Here is a 27,930-nt window from a genome sequence, read left to right on the forward strand (position 1 = left end):
ATATCAATACTAAAAGTTGCTTAATAGGCATTTAGTGGTTCTGGTAGAGATTAAGTAAATATCAATCACAGGTGTGGTTGTTGCTCAGCTGACATATCAGTGAGATGCAGTTTGGCTGAGAATGCAGCATGGCTTTTTTCAATAGTGAAAAATTATGCTTCTCATGGAAAGATAGATTTTAACCTCAGGTGTGCAGCACATAGCACTGTACATCTGATATTAGAAGCTGGTTGACTGTTTTTGCACAGAGAATTTGGCGAGTTAAAATGCTCCTTCTAATTTACCCTTAAACTTTCCAAAAATCTTACCAGTTAGGAGCATCATTTCAGAAAAATTCTAGTTGGTAGGGAGAGAGGGAAGTTCTTAACTAGCAGTTCTTTCTGTTCATAAACCATTCCACCTTTGTCTGCTTTCATTTACCAGCTGGAACTACACAATTTAAGGGATACCTTAGGGGGCCATTTCCGCTATAATTGTTTTTAAAAATGTGGGGAATTTTGGAGATGAACTCTAAATAATTGGAGAGGCAGTATCAGATGAATCTGAACATCCTTTAGGGGACAGCATGAGAAAGCTGAACTTCCTTTAATACTATTAAATACATTAACATCAAAAACTGAAAACTAATCAGCTGCAAACTGCTTCCAAGCATAAGCAAGTCTGCATTAACTAACCCCCCATAAGGGTATGTCTGGACTGGGCATGTGGTCCTGTTTCAACTCTAATTGGCAATCAGTTCATTCAGATTAATTTATATGATTGTAAATGTAAGTCTGGACAGTCCACAAACACAGAATTGTAGGACTAGACGGGACCTTGAGAGGTCATCTAGTGCAATCCCCTGCACTCCTGGTAGGACTAAGCATTACCTAGATCATCCCTGACATGTGACTCCATGTTTGTTCACTACGGTAAACCATAGACATTTGTATCCTGGAACAAACACCGGGAGTGATAACAGTAGCATTTACTATTTTAAAATGGATTAAGCTGATTCATAATAAAGCACTCTTATTCGAGAGTAAATGTCCACACGTGAAGTTAATCAGGAAATAGCTATTTGAGAATAATTTTCCACATAGATGAGCCTTAACATAGACTTTCAAATATTATCCATTTTCACTCACAGGATTTAAAGTAATCTGTCGTTACAGGTTAAGGGATCGATTGTAGAGTTGCTATGAACCCTGAGCAAGGGACACCGGAGAGTCTTATAGACTTTAAGGCCAGAAGGGACCATCATGATCATCTAGTCTCCCTTCCTGCACATCACAGGCCATAGAACCCCACCGAGCCACTCCTGCAATAGGCCCATAACCTCTGGCTGAGTTACTGAAGTCCTAAAATCTTGATGTAAAGACTCCAAGTTACAGAGAATCCACGATTTACTCTAATTCATACCATCAAGTGACCTGTGCCCCATACTACAGAAGAGGGTCCAAAGCCCCCAAGGTCTCTGCCAGTCTGACCTGTGGGAAAATTCTTTCCCAACCCCAAATATGGCAATCAGTTAGACCCTGAACATGTGGGCAAGACCCATTAGCCAGACACCTGGGAAAGAATTGTCTGTAGTAACTCAGAGCCGTCCCCATCTAATGCCCCGTCTCCGGCCGTAGGAGTTATTTGCTAATGGATCTCATCATACCATATCCTCCATAAATTTATCAAGCTCAATCTACAAACCAGTTAGTTTTTTCGCCCCTCTCTACTCCTGTTGAAAGGCTGTTCCAGCACTACAATCCTCTGATGTTAGAGACCTTTGTCTAATTTCAAGCCTATACTTGCTGAGGGCCAGTTTATATCCATTTGTTCTTGTGCCAACATTAACCCTTAGCTTAAAATAACTCCTCTCCCTCCCAGGTGTTAAATCCTCTGATGTTTGGTACATGCTACTTCTTAGCTCCTGGAGAAAGTGCACTGTGCTAGCCTTGTACCTGGCTCATCTTATTTCCCTCACCATGCCAGTTCAGCTGCACTGGCTGAAACGTGTGGGGAGAAAGAAGTCGAAACTGTCTGTTCTCCAGTTCCTGCCCATCTGTGTGGGATGGAGAGTAATGGCCCTATGTACAACGTGGGTAGCCTACAGAGGAGAGTAAGGGTGCATTACTTCCTCCTCTTAAACCAATGCATGGGTGTGGAATGCAACTCAGTTCATTCCTAGAATATTAAATTATGTGAAAGTGATTGCTTTTGCTGAACAAGTAGAGTGGGGAGAGGCGGCTATTACACTACACTCTGTTGAAAGATGATCCCCAATTAGTTTACCTCGCGTTTGGCAAAGCAATGGCAATATGGCCAGTCATTCACACTTCTAAGCAATACAGTCTTTTCAGCATAAACATTTCCTGTAGGCTACAAGTGACCTGGAAAACTATGACAAGACACGCCACGATGAATTTAAGAAATACGAGATGATGAAGGAACATGAAAGGAGAGAATATTTAAAAACACTGAATGAAGAGAAGAGACGGGAAGAGGAATCCAAATATGAGGAGATGAAGAAAAAGCATGGAGACCATCCCAAAATCAATCATCCTGTAAGGATACAGTGTTTACACATTTCTTATCCTGCTAGAGAAAGCTTTGCATACTAAAGGGCAACGGCTTATAACAAAACGGGCCCAGATAACACCTTGTTCATTCACATATGATCAGCATTAAAATGGGGAATAAAGACTAATACTCTGTGGATGGGATTTTCAAAAGGCTCAAACTCTGCTCCCTTTGAAATCAGTGAGAGTTTTACCACTGAGTTCGATGGAAAGAGAGAAACCAGTGCTGGGTGCGTTAGAAAACCCTACCCTAGATGCCTGTTATCTTTGTGTGTTTGGTATACAGTAATGTGATATACTGGCAAAATGCTTGCTCATAAAGACACCAGAGATTATTCAGGATTATTCTGCACCATCCATGTTTAGATTGCAAATCCCAACATTATAGCTACCTTCCCTCTAGGCAAGAAGAGTAGACTGAAATCCACTTTAAACATAGTTCCTAAATGAGGGGCTGTGCAAAGCCATTCCAGGGGTTCCTTTTCCCCAGAGTCAGAGAATGCTGCTTCATGGTACCCTCAACCCCTCTGCCTTGTGACAACATAGAGCCTGACTCAGAACCCATTGAAGTCAATGAAAGAAGACTGTCATTGATTTCTGTGGGCTTTAGATCAGGCCTATAAAGCAGGGCCATTCCAAAGGTTTTTGAAAAGCCTTTTTGAGAAACTTTAACTCCAGTTTAGGGCAATAAAATTACATGTCATTACTTTGAGTGATTTCTATTTTTAACCAATCTACAGGGAAGTAAAGACCAACTGAAAGAGGTGTGGGAGGAGTCGGATGGGCTGGATCCTAATGACTTCAATCCAAAGACATTTTTCAAGTTACACGGTAAGAGATTAGATTTAGTTTAAAAAAAGGTGTAAGTCAATTGATTCTTGCATTATCTATTTGTTTAGAAGATGTTATCGTTTGTTGGGAAAAATCTGGTCACACAAGCTATTTGGATGAGTCCAGAAGAACAAAAAGGAGTAAACCAGCAGTTTTGTCGAGTTCAAACTGTTCATGCAAGAGCACTTACCACATTGGGTGAATGTACTATTGTACTGCTACACTCTCAAGTAGAGCAATGTAAAAATTCAACAGTGTAAGGGAGTCGACTCACCCCTGCAGTGCCTCCTGCTGGTCATCAGCTCTTCCAGCATCCTGGAGCACCCCCTGCAGGCTGGTGTCCTGCTGCCGCTGGCCCCCCATGTCCCTCCCAGGACCCCAGTGCCCCTTTCTCTGGGTTGCTGCCCACCTAGTAGTACCCCCACACTCTGGGTCTCCCCACCCAGGGGAACCCCCACCCACCTCAGTGTATGGCTACTGCCAGTCACTATCTAGCCTCACTCCCTGGGGCAGACTGCAGTATACACCATTCATCACAAGCAAGGTTGGGTTGGGCCTGCTGCCTCTCTCTATAGTTGGCTCTCTACAGCCCCAGTTCTGGTCTTAGGCTCTCAGCTAGGCCTTCAGCCTGGGGGATTTCCAGGCTGGAGCACCCCAGCTCCTCTAGCCTTCCCCCCAGCCCTGCTCCACTTCCAGTACGCTTCTCAGCTCCCTAGCAGCCAGGCCCTTCTCTCTACAAGCAGAGAGTGACTCCTGAGCTTCTGGCTGCCCGGGTCTTATAAGGCCTGGTTAGTCTGTTTGGGGTGTGGCCCCAGCTGCAGCCACTTCCCACAATCAGCCAGGGCTTTGCTCCCTTCCCCAGTCCCAGCCCTCTCCTGGGCTGTTTCAAGCCCCAAAGGGCAGGAGCAGGTAACCACCCCGCTACAAACAGGTTATGACCCTTTGACCGCACTCCTGTCCCTGTTCTTTTATTTTCCCCCGGATTCAGTGGGTTTCTGTGGTCCTGTGGATCCTCCCCTTAGGCTAGGGGGGGATCTTTTAGCAGTGGGCGGGCTTCCGCCCACCCGCCCACCTCCCGGATACCCAATAGATGCAAACAGGTTATGACTCTTTGACTGCACTACTGTCCCTGTTCTTTTATTAGTTGTCCCCCGAAATCAGTTGGGTTTTTGAGGTCCTGTGGATCCTCCCCTTAGGCTGGAGGCGGGATCCTTTAGCAGAGGGCGGGCTTCTGCCCGCCCACTTCCCGGAAACCCAATAGGTACAAACAGGTTATATTTTCAGAAAGAGCTCATGTATCTCCAAGAGGAGTTCAATAATTGTATGTGGTAGTAGGTTTAAAAGACACAGCTGGTTCTTCAGTTGCCAGGTAATTTTTTTTTTAGGGGGAAAGTCTTTAGTTGTCATTTTGCCCACAAACTACGCCATCAGGATGAGCCACAGAAGAACTGTATGAATGAACATGCAGTTCCACCATCTCAGTCTAGCTCAGTAAACAGAGTGTCAGTCGTTCTACTGCAGGATTGGGCCTAAGGGCCACATCTGGGTATGGAAATTGTATGGCGGGCTATGAATACTCACAGAATTGGGGGTTAGAGTGTGTAGGAGGAAGCAGGGGGCAAGGGCTCTGGCTGGGATTGTTGGCTCTGGGGTGGGGCTGAGGATGAGGGGTTGGAGGTACAGGAGGGTGCTCTTGGCTGGGACCGAGGGGTTCAGAGGGCAAGAGGGGGATCAGGGCTGGGGCAGGAGGTTGGAGTGCGGAAGGGGGTCAGAGGTGCAGGCTCCGGGCACCGTTTACCTCAAGGAGCTCCTGGAAGCAGCGGCATGTCCCCTTTCCGGCTCCTATGTGGTGGCACAGCCAGGCAGCTCTGCACTCTGCCCCATCTGCCGCAGGCGCCGCCCCTGCAGCTCCCATTGGCTGTGATTCCCGGCCAATAGGAGGTACGGGGGTGGCACTTGGGGTGGGGGCAGCATGCGGAGCCCCTTGGCTGCCTCTGCACATAGGAGCCGGAGGGGGGACATGCCGCTGCTTCTGGGAGTCATGCAGAGCCATGGCATGCATGGAGTGGGGCAAGCCCCCGACCCTGCTCCCTGGCCAGAGCAGCGCAGGCCCCAGACCCCACTCCCTGGCAGGAGCTCGAGGGCTGGATTAAAACGTCTGAAGGGCTGGATGCAGCTCCTAGGCCGTAGTTTGCCCACCCCTGTTCTACCTCCGGAAAAGCACAGAGAATTGGGCTCCTTCAGGGATGGTCACGGTCCTCTAAAAAATAAATAAAGGTGCCTTTACTATTTCTGGTTTCTGCAGCTAGAACTTGAAACGGTAGCAGACAGGTGTAAACTTTGCCCATTGATCTTAATAGGGTGTTCACATCCCTAAATCTCATCACTTAACTACTTCACTGCTGAGCTGTATGCAAAGGCACTTGGGCCTCATCTGCACAGTGGGATAATGTGCTCCATGGCAGCTGATTTCTAAAACGTATTAATGTGTTGTGCATTAATTGGTCTGTATAGGCCCTGCTGGTGTATGCTGAAGGTTCTCTGGTGTGCTTTAATATAGCAGTGTTTCAGATCTTTCAATAAATGTACATCTTAGTACGCTTTAGAAATAACACTCTTGTACAGCACATTACCCCACTGTGTAGGCAGGCCCTTACTTGATGCAGCTGGATGTGCCTGGCATTGTGCTGATGGTTTAATGAAGGGCTGAACAAAAACAAATGGAGGAAACTAGGTTTGGTTTTGGTTTTGACTCACCCAGTTCACAAAGGGAAAAAAAATGCACAAGCTGAAACTAATGCCAGCTCCAGCTAAAGCAAAGAATTTCTGAACTGTCTGTCTGAGCTTTTTAAATCCTGGTTTATGAATATATTAAAGTCCTATGCAATTTAGCCACTCTACTTCACATTCAAAAAAGTATTAGATTTTATTTCTTTTCTCCTAGGAATCTAAGTAGAGCCTATAGCTTCTTCTTTTGGGTCAGTTTCTCCAAAACAGAAATAGCCAGTTCTTCTCATTGAAAATTAACATATAAGTTCTCTGATGCAGCTAACTTAAATAGTATATAAACACATTTGAATTAGACCAGACATTCTCTCAACCATTAAAGTATCCAGGGCAGGCTCCAGGCACTAGCCCAGCAAGCAGGTACTTGGGGTGGCCAAGGAGAAGGGGCGGCACGTTGGGCTTTTTGGCGGCAAGGAGGGGAGGAGGGAGGGACCTGCCGCCAAATTGCTGCCAAAGAAGAAAGCGGCTCAATGGAACTGCCGTCGATCACGATCATACCTTCCCCTGCCACCTTGGGCGGCAAAAACCCTGGAGCTAGCCCTGAAAGTATCACATAATATTCAGATTAAGAACGGATCATCACATAGCATGAGTTACCGATCCACAGTTACCAAATATTTAATAAAATTTCCTTACTTTGCCAAACTCATGCTAAACTGGGTCCCTTCCTGAAGGATGGAGTATTTATATAGCAGTCAGCAGAATTCTGTAATTTGCTTGGAGAAACTGCCATACATTTAGCCAAACTTTTCCACAGGTTCCTGGTGGTCCGGGATATATTTACAAATCTTGCCCAAGTACAGCTACCTTTTCTCATGTTGAGCAATACCTTACTGAGAGAGTGGCCTGGGTATTCTTATTTTAACCAATAAACACCAATAAAAAACACACCCTGCCCCCAAAATGAAATCAGTGTTTATCCAATAGACACAGGAAAAACACCAGAAATGGTTACTTGTAGTTAAGGGTTTGTTTACATAGAGCAGTAATGCAGACTACAGGAATCTGTGTAGATCCTGACAGTGCACACCAAAGGTTTCCTAATGCACTTCAGCATAGTGCTGTTTGAAACAGTACTATGTTAAAGCACACTAGGGAACATTACAAAGAGATTACAGTATATAGAAGAAGAAAGCTCTTAAAAAAAACCAATTTTTGGACTTCTACGTAAAACTCAAAAATTGCTACAAATAACACTGGTCTACAATTTTTGAGAAGTCGTCTGCTTCAGAGATAAAATGTGATATTTATTATGTATTTTGATGTGCTGAATTCAGATATGACAATTAAAACAACTGATTGGCTACTGTTTCTAAGATATTTAACTTTTTACATTTTATGTCTATGTATATTGTGTAGATAATAGAGTTTTAATCATAAATTGTAAACCTAGGTCTTTTCATGTGTTTATGGTTGCTTTACACGATAATATTTCACCTGTCCTGTTTATGTAACATTTTAAAAATCAGCAAAAGGGTTATATAAATAAAATTTATTATGAAACAAAAGGCAAAAAACTATTATGTGCATAGTTTAGTCCTATTCAGTGTCTATTCGGCGCTTCTTGGCTTGTCTCTTGTATTCATTAAATGGAACATCTCTTGTCACTGTCCAGCAATAGTCTGCAAGCATTGATGGGCTCCATTTGCCCTGATAGCCTGCCAGGAGATTCCACTGCTGTAGTCTGGAGCCCAACAGCTCTGCCTGAATGACAAGGTCATTCAGTTCACCTTGTGTTATGAGGTGTGGTTCAGAGGAGGAGGATGGGAGAAAATGTGGGTCTTGTGACATTGATGGTTCAGGACCAGAAGTTTCATCCTCTTCCTCTTCCTCGTCTGACTCAAGTGAGAATGATTCTGGTGCATCAGGAACTGGCAGTCCTTCTCCGTGGGGTACTGGGCGTATAGCTGATGGAATGTTTGGATAACGCACAGTCCACTTTTTCTTCTTTGACACACCTTTCCCAACTGGAGGCACCATGCAGAAGTAACAATTGCTGGTATGATCTGTTGGCTCTCTCCAAATCATTGGCACTGCAAAAGGCATAGATTTCCTTTCCCTGTTCAACCACTGACGAAGATTTGTTGCGCAAGTGTTGCAGCATATGTGTGGGGCCCACCTCTTATCCTGATCTCCAATTTTGCAGCCAAAATAAAGGTGATAGGCTTTCTTAACCATAGTGGCTATACTGCGCTTTTGTGATGCAAAGGTCACTTCACCACAAACATAGCAGAAGTTATCTGCACTGTTCACACAAGTACGAGGCATCTCTGCTCACTTTGGCTAAACAGAAATGTGTCCCTTTGCAAAATCAAACACTGACAAATAAGAGAGCACGACACTGTATGATTTCTAGAGCTTATATAGGGCAATTTGTTCAGCAGAGCGATGTAAGCTTCGTTATGATTGCATCATCCATGACTTCCAGGAATAACATGATGCAGTTCATATCATGTATGACGCAATACCAGCTTCAGATTGCATCATTCATTGTTTTGCCTAAAAAGCAAGTACCGTCCAAACCCAGTCATAGATTTATTCATAGATCCAGTCAAAGATGTATTTTAGTCATTTCTGGTTTAAATTGAGATCCCTTCCCTTTATAACTCACTTATCCTCCGCCATTCCCAAGTCAAGAGTCCTATATACTGACCCAATAGCATATCTTGAAAACTAGAGCCAATCAACAATTTTAAGCATCATTTTCATTCTCAGTGACCCAGAATTAGTAAAGTTGGACTACATTTATTTCAGAAGCATTTTGGCTGTAGAGCAGTGTAATCCCCCCAAAATGAAAATAATAAATTCCCCCAAAAGATAGAGGGCCTAGAGCCCCATTATGACCTGTTTGGTTAGCAGTTTCTTTTAGCTTTAGATGCCTTTTAGCTTTTCTTATTTGAGAGTTAGTGTAATCCTTGCAGCCTTATCTGATCATAAGTAAATATCCAAGTTGCCAGAAATCCAGTGCAGACCAACCATGGCCTGATTTATGGTTAAGTGGCATAATCTCCATGTCATACTCTGTACTCAGCATCTTATTAGGTACAGAGGTTAATCCACTCTAGACTTTGCTGGCATCTGCTTATCTGACCCATTGTGAATTACTGTATTCATTATCTTCTGTATTTACTGAATTTATGTTTTCAATTCTTATACTTTTCTAGATGTCAATAATGATGGCTTCTTGGATGAGCAAGAATTAGAGGCCCTGTTTACTAAAGAGGTAAAAAAAACAAACAAAAAAAAAGGAACATTTCAGAGCATTCAATATATTGACGCGTGCCCTGTCTTTCTAAAGGGACATTTACTTATTTTATTTTGATTTAGACTACGAACAAGAACATTTATCCCCAGGTCTGAGTGACCTTGACACTCTAAAATTATTCAGCACACCAGTGAGGGAGAGAAACAATGGTTTAGCGATTAAGGCAGAGGGCTGGGATTCAGGAGTCATGGGTTCAATATCTTGCTCTGCCACAGACTCTCATGAGCCAGTGAGCTGAGATGGGCCTCACAACATGCCCTCAGGGTTAACAAACTCAGGCTATTATGGACCAAAGCAGAGAGTGAATTCTAAAGTGTACAGCCCTTACAGAGAGCACCTTGCCAGTAGCCTCCTCTTCTATACCAGTGGGGCTCCCAGTGGGAAGAGAGGCAGTCTTTTAGATGGGTGTTTGCCAGCTACTTATGGTTTTGTAAGTTAAAACCATAATCTGAAAAATCCACTCCAAAAACTATAGGTAGCCAGTGCAGATCAAGGAGTACAGAACAACAATACACACAAAAAGAGGCACCACTTAACAAATGGAAACTAGGTTCAGCACCAGATTTACACCCAGGTCCTGCAATTGACCTATTATGGTCCCACCTCGTGCCCACATGGGGTTCGATTGAAGTCAGTTGGGCTCCTCACCTGCACTAAGGCAATCATAGAATCAGGGTCTAGATTTCCATGTGAATTTAAAATATAATCCTGTGTAGAGGACATTACAGTAGTCAACTTGAATTAACAACTGGCTTCATACCATTGAAAAGCTCACTTTCTGCTTAAAATTATGCTAAAATAAATTATTTCTTTGCCTTGAACAATCATTTCCCTTCAGATTTACTGTTCAGTCAAAAGTGCCTCAACTAAATGTAATGCAAAAGCATATCAGTATCAGGGCTGGTTCAAATTGGTGAAGCTTTGTTTTTAAGCAACATTTTACATCGTCTCAAATGTGCTCTATTCTGAGTAAGCAGTCCTTTCTTTCAGCTAATGTTTACTACATTTATTTTCAGCTGGAGAAAGTATATGATCCCAAAAATGAAGAGGATGATATGGTGGAAATGGAAGAAGAAAGGCTAAGAATGAGAGAGCATGTTATGAATGAGGTGTGGTCTGAAGGTTAACAGAGTTGGCCAAATCCTGCTCTGTTGTACCTGTGCAATCCTACTGAAGTCAGCGAGGTTGCCCAGGTACAGCAGAGGGAAATTTTGCCCATTTTACTCCATACTGCTTCACAGGCATACAATTAATTCAAAGCATACTATGCTGCAATCTCTTGTCCTCACTCAGAAAAGATGCTGGATAGATAAAATTGCTTGGTAAAGTCCATGTTCCTGTTTCCTGAGTTCCAGAATAATCATGTTGTGGAACCAGCCTGGAGATCTCTACAGATGTCCCAGGAGCCACAGATATTACCTGTGAATCCTGGAGCATGGAGTAGAACAGGGCTGGCCTCTGTGTTGTTCCCTTAGCCTGCCTTATACGTCTGTCAGATCAGCTCCAAGCTGAACAATTTTGTCAGTGTTTTCTTGCCTGTATCCAGCCCTCCCCCCACTTCACAAGGAGTCTGACAGAAACGTATGCCAACATTCATTCTTGCAGATATTTCCCAGGGGTGTTGGGAAGGGATGATGCTCTATAGAGCTGGTGTCCTCCAGCAACAGCACTTCTACACCCAGCTGTTCTCCCTAAAGCATGAGGAGTGCATTGAGGTTGTGCTTCTATTAGTCAGAGGGAGGCCCTGAAGGAGGGATACTGGGACAGTTTAACTGGTTACCTGCTGCTTTAATTCCCTCCTACTAAAGTGGAAGGATAGGATAGATCACAGTTATTAGCAGCAAGTTTTCAGTCAGCTTTTAGTGTGAGCTTCTTTTGGAGTTGAAAGGCCAAGAGAACTAAATCCTAGATATCAAGATTATAGATGTATTAGAAATCCTGGCTTGCAGTTGGGACAGCTCAGAAACACAAGACTGTGATCAACCTAATCCTGCATTAATGTCTTAGTGAGACATTCCAGTGAGAGAGACAGTAATAGAGCAAGCATTTGGAAAGGAAAGCAGAATCAAAACCAATTGAAAAAAGTTGCATTTTTGCATTTGAAATTGAAAGTAGGTCTGGTTTAAGATGAAAAAACAATCACACGATTAAGTTGCTTTATAAATGTAGGTTCACCCCGCTCAAAGTCTCTTGTATTGGTCAAAGATGTGTTACATTTTGTTTTTGTTTTTACTAGATTGACGTCAACAAGGATCGGTTAGTAACTTTACATGAGTTCCTGAAAGCTACAGAGAAAAAAGAATTTTTGGAGCCAGATAGCTGGGAGGTAATAATAGCATGTTCCAGGTGGAACATACTGTACTGTTACTATCAGTCTAATCAGGAAACTAAGCGTCATGTTTGTCTCTGACTTTTCAATTTTCCTCCTTGGTATGTGCCTATGTGCCATGGTTAGAGGCATTAGCTAAATAAAACATCTAGGTATTTAAGAACATAAATTGAATAGGTCTTGTGTCCTCATGTGGATTATCTGAAAGCCTGTTGCTTGCACAGGCCTTTGAAACAGAAAACAAACATTTTGGCTATGGATTTCCTTGACTGGAGGACAGATTTCAATTAGAAGCAGAAGTGATTTTTTTCACCTCATCCCACATTTTGAGCAAGATTCAAACCATTTCCTCATAAGTAGAAATGAGGAATTCCTTCACAGTACAATATATTTTTGGAAGTATCAAACCAACATTTTCTGTACTGGTGAATTTTAAAATCCAGCTCGTAGCCATAGCATTGTGAAGATTACTAATTTCCTTTTGCAAATTGTATTTTTATTATTCCTGTGTGAAGGTTCTTAGTTCTCTCTGTTTTCTTGCAGACATTGGATCAACAGCAGGTCTTCACCGAAGAGGAGCTGAAGGAATTTGAAACGCATATTTTGCAGCAGGAAAATGAACTCCTGAAGAAGGCAGAAGATCTTCAACAACAGAAGGAAGAGCTACAGAAACAGCATGACCAGCTTCAGGCTCAGAAACAGGAACTTCAGCAGGTGCTGTCATTGTAATAGGAGGATTCCTCCCATTTGCTGAGCCTTTTGCTGAATTTCCAAATGGCAAAGCGGTGTTACTTCTGGAGTCATTATCCCTTTAGGTAGTGTATGAGCCATGAGGGCTGCAGATGAATTTTAAACTCATTTTTCCTGCAACAGGGTACAACCTATAACTCCAGATTATACCAGTGAAGCTGAACTCTGTATGTTTCCACTGGTGAAGATCATATGTAATGAGTGTACATACTGTCAAAAACGTTGAATTGTGCAAGGTGAAAGGAAGCTGATGCTGCTGAGTTCTCAGACCCCTCTTGTTTTCCCCCCTGGGTCGTACCCATCAGGTTGTACAACAGATGGAACAGAGGAGGCTACAGCAAGGAAGTCCTCTATCAGGACCAGCTGGGGAACTGCAATTCCAGCCACGTATGTAGATTATATTACATTATATTATGGACAAACTTTGAAATCTAAGATCCCATTTCAAAAGTGGTTTAAAAGCTCCTGTCTGTCTGGTAAAATTGTAAGTATAACTTGTCTGCAGTGATCCATTTTAGGGAAAATTGCTGAGCTTTCTTTAACCTAAGGGGAAAGTATTGAAGTTTTCTAAAGTAACCTGGAGGTCTAAGTACATTATTAAAATATCACTAAACCCAATGAGATTAAATAATAACCTCCCTGGAAAAGCCAGAGTTCATTTTTGCAGAGTTTCTGAGGCATGACATGGTCATAGAGACAGGATTTGCCTCATTTCAGAGTGAGCAATGTTGTGGCCTTTCAGTCCCCCGAGATGTCCTGAGATCTAGGAGATCCAGAGTCTCAGAGTATCCAAAGAAAGCTGGGGCATTCACAGGGAGCCAGCCTCTGTTTGTTATTTTTGGGTCTCCCTGTGCCACAAAGAACCTTGGTGCTAATGCCTCACCCTATGCCCTGAATGAGTTTGCTAATACCGAGTGGGAATCTGCAGGAACTAATGCTGTTCTTACCCCCCTGTATCCTCTAGAAGGGAGCAAACCCTGATCCCTGACCTTGTAGTTATTCTTTCCCATGGGTATTTCCTCATGGATTTGCTGTGTGGATGTTTGTTTACAATAGTTACAAGGTACCTTTCACTTTCAGCCAACTGCTGAAGATGTCTTCATTGAGTGGCTGTCCCCATATCATGTACCACCAAATAGCTTGCAAAAATATGTATGCAGAGGAGAGGTTTCAGTGCTTGATTTTTTATTTACCCAGTGAAGTGAACAAGTTTTGATCATCTTTTCCTGTTAGAAGAGCCTTTATCCATATGATCTTCCAGCCGAACACCTTCCCTTTTGAAATCCAGATGGCTGTACGTCAGCGGTTCTCAAACTGTGGGTCAGGACACCAAAGTGGGTCACAACCCTATTTTAATGGGGCTGCCAGGGCTGGCATTAGACTTGTTGGGGCCCTGGATAGGGAGGCCAAAGCCTGAGTCCCCCTGTCTGGGGCCAGAGGCGAAAGTCTTCAGCCCAGGGCAGTGGGGCTTAGGATTCAGTCCCCCAGCCTGGGGTCATGTAGTAATTTTTATTGTCTGAAGGGGTCATGGTGCAATGAAGTTTGAGAACCTCTGCCATAGGTTACTGGGATCCCCCATGCAAAGGAACATGTCTGGGACACCCTCTGCTTCCTTCTTCCACACACCTCTAGGTTCCCAACCCATCTCTGCATATCCACAACTCTTCCCTGGCTGCCTTCTGAAAGTTTATGACCTTCCCATTGTGTGGCCTCTTGGGAACAATGATACTCATCAAAAGCATTGAATTTGTGAAGTGCTTTGAGATCAGTGATGACAAGCACTATGTAAGAGAATGATTGTGCTTCTGCCCAGCCTCAAACTGACCAGGAAGCTAGAGGATGGATCTGATGCACAATTTTCCAAAAAGGAAACAGTGCTTAGGAAATTTAATCTCTACTGCAGCCCATTGTTGTGCGAATCAGATGAGACTGCTCAGGGCAGGATGTACATGAGATGCAAAACCCTCCAAAATGTGACCAAGTGGGTGTACAGGTCAACTACTCAATCTCCACACCACATGTGTCAGGAAGAGTGTTCTCCCAGCTGGAGAAACAAGACAAGGGAGTTAAATTACTTGTCTGAAGCCACACAGTAAACCAAATGGATGAGCAAATGCATTAAAACTGGGAATAGAACTCAGGCATCCTGGCTCCCTGGCCTGTGCTCAGTTCACTAGACCTGCTTGTTTCTCTGCCTTTATTAATTTAGTAAAGACAAGTGTAAAATATTTCACTTAGGACGGGGAAAAAAATCAAATGCACAACTACAAAATGGAGAATAACTGTTTAGATAGTAGTACTGCTGAAAAGGAGGGGAGGGTTATTGGGGATCACAAATTAAATATGAGCCAACAATGGGATGCAGTTTTGAAAATGGCTCTTACTGTGGGGTGTATGAACGGGAGTGTCATTAGACACAGGAGGTAATTGTCTTGGTCTACTCAGCACTGGTGAGGTCTCAGATGGTGTACTGTGTCCAGTTCTGGGTACTACACTTTAAGATGCAGACAAATGGGAGAGAGTCCAGAGGAGAAAAAATATATATAAAAAGTTTAGAAAACCTGACCTATGAGGAAATATTTAAAAAACATTGGGCATGTGTAGTCTTGAGAAAGAGACTGAGGGTGGAACCTGATAACAGTCTTCAAATGTGTTACGGGCTGTTATGAAGAGGAGGGTAATCAATTGTTCTCCATGTCCATTGAAGGTAGGACAAGAAGTGATTAGCTTAATCTGCAGCAAGGGAGATTTAGGTTACATATGAGGAAAAACTTTCCACATACCTCACACACTTTTATTCCTGAGTGGGACTGAAGTTAACCTGGCTTTGTTAACGTTTGTGTTTGAGCACCACTGTGTCAGTATGGCACATGCAGCATGTGGCACGTATCTCATCTACACAGCCTTGGCCTGGGTCCTGACAACTCTTTGAATAGCAACTGTTCTCTGATTAACTGCTGCTGCAGGGTTAACAGACGCTCAAAACTTCTTCACTCCCAAGTTAGTGATTACAGTTCACTCTTAAATACCCTGCAGTTCAATTGTTAAGCCAATCAATTCTGTAACTAAAACTCAGGCATAACTTTAGGCTCATCCTGATCCCTGAACTTCTGAAAGGAATAACAGATTGTTGGGTTTAGTGAACAGGTTGCTATGTGGTGTTGGTGGCCTGTGATATACAGGAGATAAGATAAGATGATCTAGTGGTCTTCCCCATCTATGGCTCTGAAGATGACAAAACCCTGTATATAGGAAAGTAATTCTGAAAAACATTCCATGCTGTACTGAATTCTTAACTGTCAGTTTGCTGTTCATGCCAGCACAGTTAACCATGTTTGTCGTCAGAGCCTGGTTCCCAGTGTTGTCACACTCTTTTCCACTTTCATGTCATTCACTCTAAATGAGAAGTCTGACTTCTTTTCATATCATATAAACAGGAAAAGAAAAGGGGTAGAACAGGTGCTCTGCGTAATTTATGCAAATACCTATAATAAATGAGTTTTGTGGCAACTTTTCATTGTCCAGTTTTCCAGTGAAAGTCTCCCTGGTCTGGGTTATGCAATCTGATTATCCATTGACAGGGTAAATAAAGATCAAACAAAGTGAAAACATTCTGTCCAGTAGCTGCAATAGAATCATAGAACTGGAAGGGACCTTGAGAGGTTATCTGGTCCAGTGCCCTGCCCTCATGGCAGGACTAAGTATTATCTAGACCATTCCTGACAGGTGTTTGTCTAACCCAGGGGTTCACAAACTGGGGGTCAGGACCCCTCAAGGGGCCATGAGGTTATTACATGGGGGGTTGCGAGCTCTCAGCCTCCACCCCAAACCTCACTTTGCCTCCAGCATTTATAATGGTGTTAAATATATGAAAGTGTTTTTAATGTATGGTGGGTGGGGGTGTCGCACTCAGAGGCTTGCTGTGTGAAAGGAGTCACCAGTATAAAAGTCTGAGAACCCCTGATCTAACCTGCTCTAAAAAACCTCCAATGATGGAGATTCCACAACCTCCCTAGGCAATTTATTCTAGTGCTTAACTACCCTGAGCATTAGGAATTTTTTCCTAATGTCCAACCTAAACCTCTCTCGCTGCAATTTAAGCCCATTGTTTCTTGTCTTATCCTCAGAGGTTAGGAAGAACAAATTTTCTCCCTCCTCCTTGTAACAACCTTTTATGTTCTTGAAAACTGTTATATCCCCTCTCAGTCTTGTATCAGAGGGGTAGCCGTGTTAGTCTGGATCTGTAAAAGCAGCAAAGAATCCTGTGGCACCGTATAGACTAACAGACGTTTTGGAGCATGAGCTTTCGTGGGTGAATACCCACTTCCTCAGATGCATGTAATGGAAATTTCCAGGAGCAGGTATATATATGCTAGCAAGCAAGCTAGAGATAATGAGGTCAGTTCAATCAGAGAGGATGAGGCCCTGTTCTAGCAGTTGAGGTGTGAAAACCAAGAGAGGAGAAACTGGTCCTCTCAGTCTTCTCTTCTCCAGACTAAACAAACCCATTTTTTTCAATCTTCCCTCATAGGTCATGTTTTCTAGACCTTTAATAATTTTTGTTGCTCTTCTCTGGCCTTTCTACAATTTGTCCACATATTTCCTGAAATGTGGCACCCAGAACCGGACACAATCCTCCAGTTGAGGCCTAATCAGTGTGGAGTAGAGTGGAAGTATTACTTCTCGTGTCTTGCTTACAACACTCCTGCTAATACATCCCAGAATGATGTTTGCTTTTTTTGCAACAGCGTTACACTGTTGATTTATATTTAGGTTATGGTCCACTATGACCCCCAGATCCCTTTCCACAGTACTCCTTCCTAAGCAGTCATTTCCCATTATGTGTGTGTGCAACTGATTGTTCCTTCCTAAATGGAGTACTTTGCATTTGTCCTTACTGAATTTCATCCTATTTACTTCAGACCATTTTTCCAGATCATTTTGAATTTTAATCCTATTCTCTAAAGCACTTGCAAGACCTCCCATTTTAGTATCATCTGCAAACTTTATAAGTGTACTCTCTATGCCATTATCTAAATCATTGATGAAGATATTGAACAGAACCGGACCCAAAACTGATCCCTGTGGAACCCACTTGTTATGTCCTTCCAGCATGACTGAACCACTGATAACTAGTATCTGGAAACGGTTTTCCAACCAGTGTTGCGCCCACCTTATAGTAGCTCCATCCAGGTTGCATTTCCGTAGTTTGTTTATGAGAAGGTCATGTGAGACGGTATCAAAAGCCTTACTAAAGTCAAGATATACCATGTCTACCACTTCTCTCATCCACAAGGCTTGTTACCCTGTCAAAGAAGGTTGTCAGGTTGGTTTGACACACTTTGTTCTTGACAAATCCATGCTGATTGTTACTTATCAGCTTATTATCTTCTAGATGTTTGCAAATTGTTTGCTTCATTATTTGCTTCATTATCTTTCCGGGTACAGAAGTTAAACTGACATAGGTGACATTTTGTCTTCAATCACTGTGTTTCCACACACAATATTCTCTGTATAGTTCTGTTCACTGTCACTTATCCTGATTATCCATAAAATTAGGAACATTTGCTCCATAAACAGGGAATTCTCATTCACCCTTGTGAGAAGAGCAGGGACAAAAGTAGAGTTGAGGTGGAGAAAAGGTGGTGTTTCTGAACGTCTGGAAAAATCCAGAATAACTCCACTAATTTCATTGGAGTTTGTTTAACTGATCAAAATATGGGCTGAACAGGTTACACAATCTCACAAACTTGTAGAAAGCATAGAACCCCACTCCCGCACTTTTGTGAAAGTGAAGGGTCTAGTTAAAGATGCCGCTGGCAATTAGAAAAGTGATACCCCTAGGTCTTGCTGATGCTGGTACCATTACTAGGATAAGTACAAACCATTTATAACAAGTTTCTCATATGTTTTTGGCATAAAACACATTTCCAATCAATTACAATTATTTTAAACGCTTACTGGAGTTTGTGTGTCCCCAATGTTTGTTCATCAAGTTAATGTGGTGAAAACTAAAGTAGCCAGTGCATTTTATCTGCCAAAGCCTTGTGTCTCAACAAGAGGAAACGAGAAAAAAAAAGAGAAGAACTGATTACTGTCCTAAAGTTTCCAACCAACTAAGATAAGTGACGTTATTCAAGGGAAGGTGAAGAGATAGTGAGTTCACAGATTGTGGACACACTAGGGAGTAAAGGTCAGTCAGGAATTCACATTTTCAAAAAAATGACTACACATCTGTTTATGGATCGAAGGTTCACTTTACCCTTGTTAATGTGACACATTTCAAAAAGGGCAAATTAATGTAATCTCCAAAGAATCAAGATGATAAACAACGTAATGGACAGAATGTTTGAGGGGGAAACAAATGTGTGTGGAAATAGATAGTAATTCAACAGGAAATTCTACGTCATAACATGTTTATATTGTAATTTAGATACTCTCATCCTTGCGATTGTATGTGTGTGTGTGTGTGTGTGTATGCTGTTGCTCCAGTACATGAATAATGGATTCAATTTGCATAAACTAGGTCATGGAGACTTTTGCTATCAAATCAGACATTTGAAAGGGGTAGTAAGGGTATCGGGATCCTGACAATGGTAGCCAGAGCAGGGTCAGACCAGAGTCAGAGTAGCAGAAGAGTTCACAGTCAAGTTCCAGGCCAGGGTCGATATTAAGGATCAGAGTCAGAGTTAGGTTTCAGGGTCCAGGTCAGGAGGCGAAGTCTAAATCAAGCCAAGGTCACAGAACAGGGTGCAGGAATGGCTGTGGCAACTACAGGAGATCTACATTGTTGCCTGTACATTTCTTGGAATGGCTCTTGGGTTTATATAGGTGGGGAACCATGAGGTAGCACTTCCCATGGGTCTGTGTCCACAGTAGGTCATGGGTAGTAAAGGACAAGCTAATCATAGCTGCTGCTGGGTGGCTTGCTAGGCCTTGGTTCAAGACCCATTAGACCTTACAAAGAGGCCATAAAATCACCTTAGACGGTTTTCCTTTTTTGGTGTGAGGATAAGGAATCATTCTCTTAGGCCAGGACTACACTGAAAAATTAGAGTGACCTAACTATAGTGCTCAGGGATGTGAAAAAAGTTGCACTCTGAATGATGTAGTTAGGTTGAACTAGCCCCCTGTGTAGCAACAGCTAGGTTGACAAAAGAATTCTTCCGTCAACTGAGCTGCAACCTGTCAGAGAGGTGGATTAATGACTTGAATGGAAAAACCTCTTCTGTCAATGTCAGAAGTGTGTACATTATTGCACTGCAGCAGCAGCGTAGCTTTTCCGCTACAGCGGTGGAAGTATAGATGTACCCTTAGGCTATGTCTACACAGGGATAAAAAAAACCCATGTCTGGCATGGGACAGCTGACTCAGGTGTGTTGAAAAAAAGATTGCTGTGTAGATGTTCAGGCTTGGGCCCAAGCTCTGGGACCCCGCAAGCCCAAGCCTGAACATCTACACAGCAATTTTTGGCTGCACAGCACGAGCCCTGTAAGCCCAAGTCAGTTGACCCGGGCTAGCTGCAGCCGTGCCAGCTGTGGCCTTGCCACATGTCTTGTATCCCTGTATAGATGCATCCTTAGTATTCTTCCTTATGAAAATGGAGTACTACAGCAGGGAGACACTTCAAAGACACACACACACACAGGTCCCTGTTATTGGTGTATTTTGTCTCTCTTTACAAATGCACTGATTTATTTACAAGCAGAATGAACACGACTTGTCCATTATTTTTCTTTTAAAATCACTTGCTGTATCAATTTAATTAAAAAAAAAAACTTAGGGGAATAGTCAGCTTTATACCCACAAAGGAAAAACATGTATTGTAGGAGAATTTTGATACTGAAATCACTGACAATACCCCATCTTCATAGCTCTGTTTAAAACCCTCTTTTTTGCTCTACCGTGAGACAGAAACTGAAATGTGGTCCCTTTAATCCTGCATTTGCAGGGAAATGAACTGAATGACCTAACAAATCTTTTTCATCTGTAACTGCAGATTCTTATGATTCTTTCCCGTTCTGCAATCTTGCATGCTTGCTTTCTCTCCTCACAGTTAATAGGCTAAAGGAACATTATTTAGATTGTCACTGCTTTTAATTACAGCCTCTTTCTTTTAATCTAGTCCATCCCTGTTACACTCCATTGTCATGACGTGTAAGCATTGCTCTACTCAGTTTTGCGCAGCCATTTTCTCATCTCTGCCTATAAAGCCTTTTATACATGTATCTCAGATGATATTATAAATACAAGAATATATTGAATTGGAAATAAGGATGTAAGAGCTGTTTACTATTTTAATTTCAAAACCATAAAAATGTAGGGATGGAAGGGCCATGTAGTCCATCCCCGTGCACAGAGGCAGGACCATGTATACCTAGACTATCGCTGAGAGGTGTTTGTCTAACCTGTTCTTAAAAACCTCCAAGGACAGGGATTCCACAGCCTCCCTTGGAAACCTACTCCAGTGTTTAACAATCCTTAGAGTTAGAAAGATTTTCCTAATATGGAACCTAAATCTCCCTAGCAGATTAAGCCAATTACTTCTTGACCTACCTTCAGTGGGCATGAAGAACAATTGATCACTATCCTCTTGATAACAGTCCTAGCATATGTGAAGACTGGTATCAGGTTACCTCTCAGTCCTGTGTTCTCCAGACTAAATTTGCCTATTTTTTTTTTTAATCTTTCTTCACAGGTCAGATTTTCAAAACATTTTATCATTGTATTGTTTTGCTCATCTCTGGACTCCCAGTTGCCCACATCTTTCTTAAAGTGTGCCACCCAGAACTGGACACAGTACTGTATCTGAGGCCTCATCACTGCTTAGTAGATCAGGACAATTACCTCTCATGTATGATATGACATTCCTGTTAATACATCTCAGAATGATATCCCTTTCTTTCACAACTACATCACACTGTTGGCTCATATGTAATTTCTGATCCACAACAACTGCCAGATCCTTTTCAGCAGTATTACCACATAGCCAGTTATTCCCCATTTTGTAGTGGTGCATTTGATTTTGCCTTTCTAAGTGAAATATTTTATACTTGGTTTATTGAATTTCATCTTGTTGATGTCAGACAATCCTCCAATTTGTCAAGGTTCTTTTGAAGTCTAACCCTACCCTCCAAAGAACTTGCAACCCTTCCCAGCTTGGTGTCATCCACATGTTTTATAAGCGTACTCCCCACTCCATTACTAGATACACCCTTCCAGTTTGACACTCCCCACTCCATTACTAGATACATCCTCCCAGTTTGACATCCCCACTAGATACATCCTCCCAGTTTGACGGTGGACCATTGATAACTACTCTTTGAGTATGGGCTTTCAATCAGTTTTCCACATATTTTTTCTAGAGCACATTTCCCTGGTTTGCTTATGAGAACAGCATGAGAGGCTGTGCCAAAAGCCTTACTAAAATCAAGACGTATCACATCTACAGCTTTCCTACCATCCACTGGGCCAGTAACCCTGTCAAAGAAAAAAATTAAGTTGGTTCGGCATGATTTGTTCTTGACAAATCCATGTTGGATATTCCATATAACCGTATTATCCTCTAGGTGCTTACAAATAGATTGTTAAATAATTTGTTCCAGTATCATTCCAGGAATTGAAGTTAGGCTGACTGGCCTGTAATTTCCCAGGTCCTCTTTTGTTCCCCTTCATAAAGATAGATATTATGTTTGACCTTCATCAGTCCTCTGGGATCCCACCAGTCCTCCGTGAGTTCTCCAAGATAATCACCATCAGTTCTGAGATTGCTTCATCTAGGTCCTTCATCGGGCCCTGCTAACTTAAATATTTATACTAGGGGTCGGCAACCTTTCAGAAGTGCTGTGCTGACTCCTCATTTATTCACTCTAATTTAAGGTTCCACGTGCCAGTAATACCTCTTAATGTTTTTGGAAGGTCTCTTTCTATAAGTCTATAATATAGAACTAAACTATTGTTGTATGTAAAGTAAATTAGGTTTTTATAATGTTTAAGCAGCTTCATTTAAATTAAATTAAAATGCAGAGCCCCCCGGACCGGAGGCCAGGACCCGGGCAGTGTGAGTGCCACTGAAAATCAGCTCACGTGCCACCTTTGGCACCTGTGCCATAGGTTGCCTACCCCTGATTTATACGAAGAGTCTTTAACCTGTCCTTTTCCTATTGTGGACTGCGTTCTATTTCATGCAAATTCTATGAAATGTCAAGGCACGTGACAGAAAACATTTCTATGGAAACATTAACATTTCAGCGTTGGATGCCTACATCAAAAATGACAACATTTTAAACAAAAATCTGATTTCTATCAAGTGAAGAAAGAGTTGGGTGCATTTGTGCCCTCCGCCTTGTCCAATTATCCACCATGCCTGGTTTTGCAAGATACCTAACAATATGCACTTTGTATCCATGATCAGAACTGGTAACTACCTTTGTTGGTAACTAGCACTGGGCTTCCCTTGATCTGCTAAGCGCAGGTACAGAAGATTTAACCTAGATTAAATTAAGGTAAAATATAACTTTGGAGATTCTGGACCCTGTGTTTAATAAATTCAGATTCTGCTAATATAATCTCTCAGCTCTATAGTACGCTTTTACATTGTTTAAATAAAAAAAGCCTCTCTCTTTATGGGGCAGGGGAAAAGAAGAAAGACCAAAAAAAAAAAATCCATTGAGAATGGAGCAACTGCTAGGCGGGCCTATAATCTGACGTTTAATACTGTTATGGAACCTAATGGTCATATTAGCAAAATCTAGACCATTTTATTCACAATAAGCACATTGCAGCTACACATACATTGGAATCTTGTCATTTTCTTTCAGGGACTTCTCTAGTTTGGGATCAGTTTGCTTAAAAGATTGACACTGTTTCTTATTTTTGTTTTACAGCTGTGGAACACCAAGTCGGAAATGCACAAAACCATCTTGCAGGTGATCAGCCTTTACCACCAGGGCACATACCAGTTCAAGAAGCAGCCGCCGGAAGTGATCATGTTCAAATTCACCCTTAACCACTTGTGCCTCAACTTTATACAGTCTTTATTATTTGGGGGGGTGGGGTTGGGGTCTTAAACAGAAAGAGTGAAATATGAACTGCCCACTTTCTTCACTTGCTTGTAAAGTCATTGGGAATGTTACAGCTTTACAATTCAAACCCAACTGATGTTTAAATTAGATTAATTTAATCTTCAGTGTATCAGTGAGAAAGATAACAGGCAGATCAATTGCAGGATAAAAGGGAGTGGGGGGTTGGAGGGAAGGAATGGAAGAAATAACAAAAGCAGCATCTCTCCATTTTCTGTAAGCAAATCTCCAACAACTCAGTCCCTGGAGCACAGAAGTCCTTATTACTAATAGGTAGGGATTAATCAGAAATTCGCTTTCTGGAGAAGCGGAGAACTGGGCTAGAGATCCAGCCAATCCTGTTCCATATAGAAACACTTTTCAGAAGCACTAAACTGCAGAATTTGGGGAAACTAGGCCCAAGAATGGAGGTCTTCAGTTTCCAGTAGTGCCAACCCTTTTCTCCTTTGAGACCAAATTAAAAAAAAAACCCTGTTCTGATTTAATTTCAAGAAATCTGCACTTTTAAAAATGTAACCACAGCAAAGAATTTTAGAACAGTGAATACTTTTCATGTTTACAGATAACTACGTACTTCACTGTAAGCCTTCAAAACAGAATACTGTGCTTATGGGGTGTTGATTTGAACCATCCTCATTGTTAAGATGAATCCAGTGTAGCAGCTGGGTGCTCATCTTGCAGACTGGCTATTAAAACTATATTCTTGTCCCTCTTTCTTTCATTATCTTCTACCTGCTCTCAACATTTTGCATGCTATTAAAATGAGGGGTTTTTTTGGTCGATGAAAAAATATTGTGAGAAATAGAAAAGGACTCGGTCTTTTTCTATGCATATTATCCTACCTCCTGTGGTAAAACCTTCCTTTCAAAATCCACAGCATGTTTCAAACAACTTTTTTCAGACATGACATTCTGACTGCTAAAGTCTCTCTGGTTTCACATTGTTAGTTCTCATTAGTTTTACAACAATCGGTATAATTTTATGAAATTCCCTGAAATGGGCACGTGTCATGACTGTATATTTTTGGTATTGGAATCAAACTGGTTTCTTCAAGCTAACCCAAGCTTTTACAAGAAATTATTTGATTTACCTGTGAATTTTGCTAAAATATAGAAAAAGATGCATTGCGTATTTCAGACCTAAAGGAAGCATCTTAAAGCCCAAACCCAATTCCTTTAACAAGAATGTTTTCCCTTTGTAGAAAGCTGGCTCTGATTTTTTATATAAACACATCCCTCCCTCCAATCGGGATCAGATTTCCTTCCCATTCTATACAATGTCACTGCATGGAATGGGTCAACTTTTAAATAAATAAAAGTGAGCCTCTGTTCTGGAGAGATGCATGCCAGCATGTATCATAATAACTAGAGAAAGATGGGTATTTGCAAAGCAGTTCAAGCAGTATTTTTTTCACAGAAGAACTTTCAGACATTTGTTTTGTAGCATCTTAGAATTTAGAGATTTAGATGTCCTTCACCCTCCTGCTCATGCAGACTTCTTCCTGCAGGATGGGACATATTCCCTTTCTCCAATCTAGATTTAAATGACTTATGTTCTTCCTTGGGAAACAATTCCACAAGGTCTAATGGAGCTCGCTTATCAGGATAATTTTTCTGATGATCAGTTCTGATTTCTTTCTTCATTTCATCTTGTTAATTGTATTTAGGCCACAGTTCCTTTCCTCCTTGGTATTGACCCTGTTCAGGCAGTGGTAGGTTTCTTTCCACCTCACCTCTTTCATAGTTTGCTCAAGATGTATAACATTTTAAACCTTTCCTCAAATCAATCTATCCAGGTCTTTGGTATTTCCTTGTTACTTTTACGTCAATTTGATTTATTTGTCCAGAGATCAAATTACTTTTCTGCAGTTCCAACTGTTTGCTAGGAATCCCCCCATAAAGGAGGTTCGGGGCAGTTGTAGCCAGGTCCGGTAGAGTCATACTAGCATGAACACAAGAAGGTGGCACTGGGACGCCAGATGTAGCACAGGGCCTTCCCCAGTGGATGGCCCTGGTGTTGGGTTTGTAAGCTGATTCTTGGGAGATAGGAGTTCAGCCACACTGTACAAGAGGAGTCCATGAGGGGAAACTTGGGGAGATTTGCTCTCTCCTCCACATGGGTTTTACCGCAAGAGGGGTGATCCGGCCATACATTTGCATAACACCCAGAAAGAAGGAACAGTAATCCTTGTCTGAGGTCCCCAGGCACTGCTGCAATACAAATAATAATAGCTTCTCTTGGTGTTAAGTCTCTGCCATCACAGTTGTTTTCAATCCCCAATAATTCAGTACAGTTATATATAATGCAGTACAGATCATCTTTTAAATGCAAAATAAAACTGGATTTGCAACAAATCACACCTGCACCCTATGAGAGACATGCTCCAAGCTTAGTAACTGTTTTACTCAAACATTAGATTCCTCCCCTTCCCCTCCTTTAAGGGTAGAATGATCCAACTCTACATCACTGATCAAATCCCATTCTAAATGCAACATTATTTAGTTATGTTCTGATTGATTATAATAATCAGTGTCTTATTTTTGTGCTTTATGGGAAGATGGGCATTATATAGGTTTATCGTCATTTATTTTTTATTCCAAACCTTCAAACATCAAAGTATTCATAAAGTACTGTGGTATCTAGGTGCTGAACACAGGCTTTTCCATACCTTTGTGTCTGCCACAGCTATTGTGACTGCTCTGACACAACGATGCAGGGAAAGCCAGTTTTCATTTGTCACTTCGTTGTGTGTCACCATTTTTCTGCATGCAAAAATCTCTCAACTTTTATACTGCAGCTGCATCACTCTATGCCAACCAGCAGAGTGAGCTCCCAGTGAAGAAGCGCACACTGTCACATCAACTCCTGTGGGTCTACTGTCATTCTGTCGGTTTTCTTTTCATACATTGTTATCAATTTAACCTCTTTAAATAGATTTTTTTTAAGTGAGATATAGCACATTTTTACAAGAAACAGGCAGACTTTCGATTCTTGGCTCAAATCCAGCTCTAGTCAAAGATGACCTACTGACAGTTGTCTGGCCTAAAACATTCATGACATTAACCAACTTGCTAGTGGACAGTTGTCTACGTTGCACAAAAGCCCACCTTAAACTGTTCCCTTCTTTACTGTATGCAAAGAGGTCAAGGAGTGAATGGACGTGGAGACCGAATTTACTCTCAAAAGTTTAGTCTTCAGGTCAGGGTTTGGCATATTAGCAGGGCATGTAGGAAAGCTTGTCCTGTTGCTACCCATGCAGCATCTGTTCCAGAAGCAATTACCAGTGCTCTCAATCTGGCACCCTTCTCCAATACTAAATTCACTTAAGTATTTTTTTGTAAAAACAGGATGAAAAATGATGCATCGCTGAGTTCTCCTTCTGTCAGGAACCCTCTGCCTTAAAAAGATGTTGTGCAGGGTGCCAGAAATAATGCTTATAAATGCAATGTTTGTAGCTTTAGTTACTTGTAGCATGTTACTTTCATTTCTTCTGTTTCCTGGATGAAACATTTTATTGGGGATGCTTTCTCATGCATGGAAAGATTAACAAGTATTGCCCACTTCAAGCGTGCATCTCAACTGCAGATTTTTGTCACCATGGTACTGATTTCTCAGAAGCCTCTCAAGGTCATAAGTATGAATAAAAATGATGTTTATAGCTAAATGAGGGAACAGAAAGTGATAAATGGGTCTCCTACTAGATTTTCAAAGCTGTACCAGGGACTGAAGTGTCATGGATACCACTACTTTCAGGCTTACTTGGTTTTACTTTGTCTTAAAGGCCATTCAAAGAAAATTTAATGCAACTTGGTTTTAACACAAATTCCAATACTCTAAAAGATGTAAACATTGAATTTCGCATTTTTATTTTATATTATTGTTGGGGATGGGGGCAAGGAAAGGGATAGGTTGGTCGATGTTGTAAAAATTCATATTCTCCAGTGCAATATTTGTAGAAAAAAATGTTGTCCCCCTCATCCTTTGTATAGATTAGATTTGAACTGGATTAAATTGAAACAACTCAAAGCAAGATATTTGGTGTTTCCTTTTTACCAAATTGTTCCTATGATATTGGAGTGGATGACAAAGGGGTGATCACTGAGTTAAGTGAAATAATTTGCATGTTATTTGCCTCTTGAAGGAGGCAAGTTAGTCAACAGAAAGCACCTTCACATGATGGTGAGAGTCTGATGTAAAGCCACAACTGCCAGAAAAGTTATAGTAAAGGCTGCAAATCTATTGTTAACATACTCTGGTGTTAGCAGTAGTTCAGCATATACACACTGTGTCTGATCAGCCACTGCATGACAACCTTACTATTCCTAAACAGAGATG

The 27,930-nt window shown here is 41.8% G+C and overlaps 1 protein-coding gene across 3 annotated transcripts in view; it reads left to right on the forward strand.

Moving 5' to 3' along the window:
• The window catches only part of NUCB2 (nucleobindin 2), a 57,674-nt gene extending 30,047 nt beyond the window's left edge, over positions 1 to 27,627 (forward strand). For 2 of the 3 annotated variants that reach the window (XM_030560490.1, XM_030560489.1), the window contains 8 exons: positions 2,352 to 2,537; positions 3,293 to 3,383; positions 9,335 to 9,393; positions 10,452 to 10,544; positions 11,672 to 11,761; positions 12,308 to 12,478; positions 12,820 to 12,901; positions 23,401 to 27,627. In XM_030560490.1, the coding sequence (XP_030416350.1) occupies positions 2,352 to 2,537; positions 3,293 to 3,383; positions 9,335 to 9,393; positions 10,452 to 10,544; positions 11,672 to 11,761; positions 12,308 to 12,478; positions 12,820 to 12,901; positions 23,401 to 23,522 (894 nt within the window). In that variant the 3' untranslated portion in view covers positions 23,523 to 27,627. Of the gene's footprint in view, positions 1 to 2,351; positions 2,538 to 3,292; positions 3,384 to 9,334; positions 9,394 to 10,451; positions 10,545 to 11,671; positions 11,762 to 12,307; positions 12,479 to 12,819; positions 12,910 to 23,400 lie in introns of those variants that run through there. The other variant, XM_030560491.1, reaches the window with a different exon arrangement.
• The last annotated feature ends 303 nt before the right edge of the window (positions 27,628 to 27,930 follow it).

This window comes from Gopherus evgoodei, chromosome 4 (genome assembly GCF_007399415.2).
Source record: "Gopherus evgoodei ecotype Sinaloan lineage chromosome 4, rGopEvg1_v1.p, whole genome shotgun sequence".
In the NCBI taxonomy this organism is placed as follows: Eukaryota; Metazoa; Chordata; order Testudines; family Testudinidae; genus Gopherus; species Gopherus evgoodei.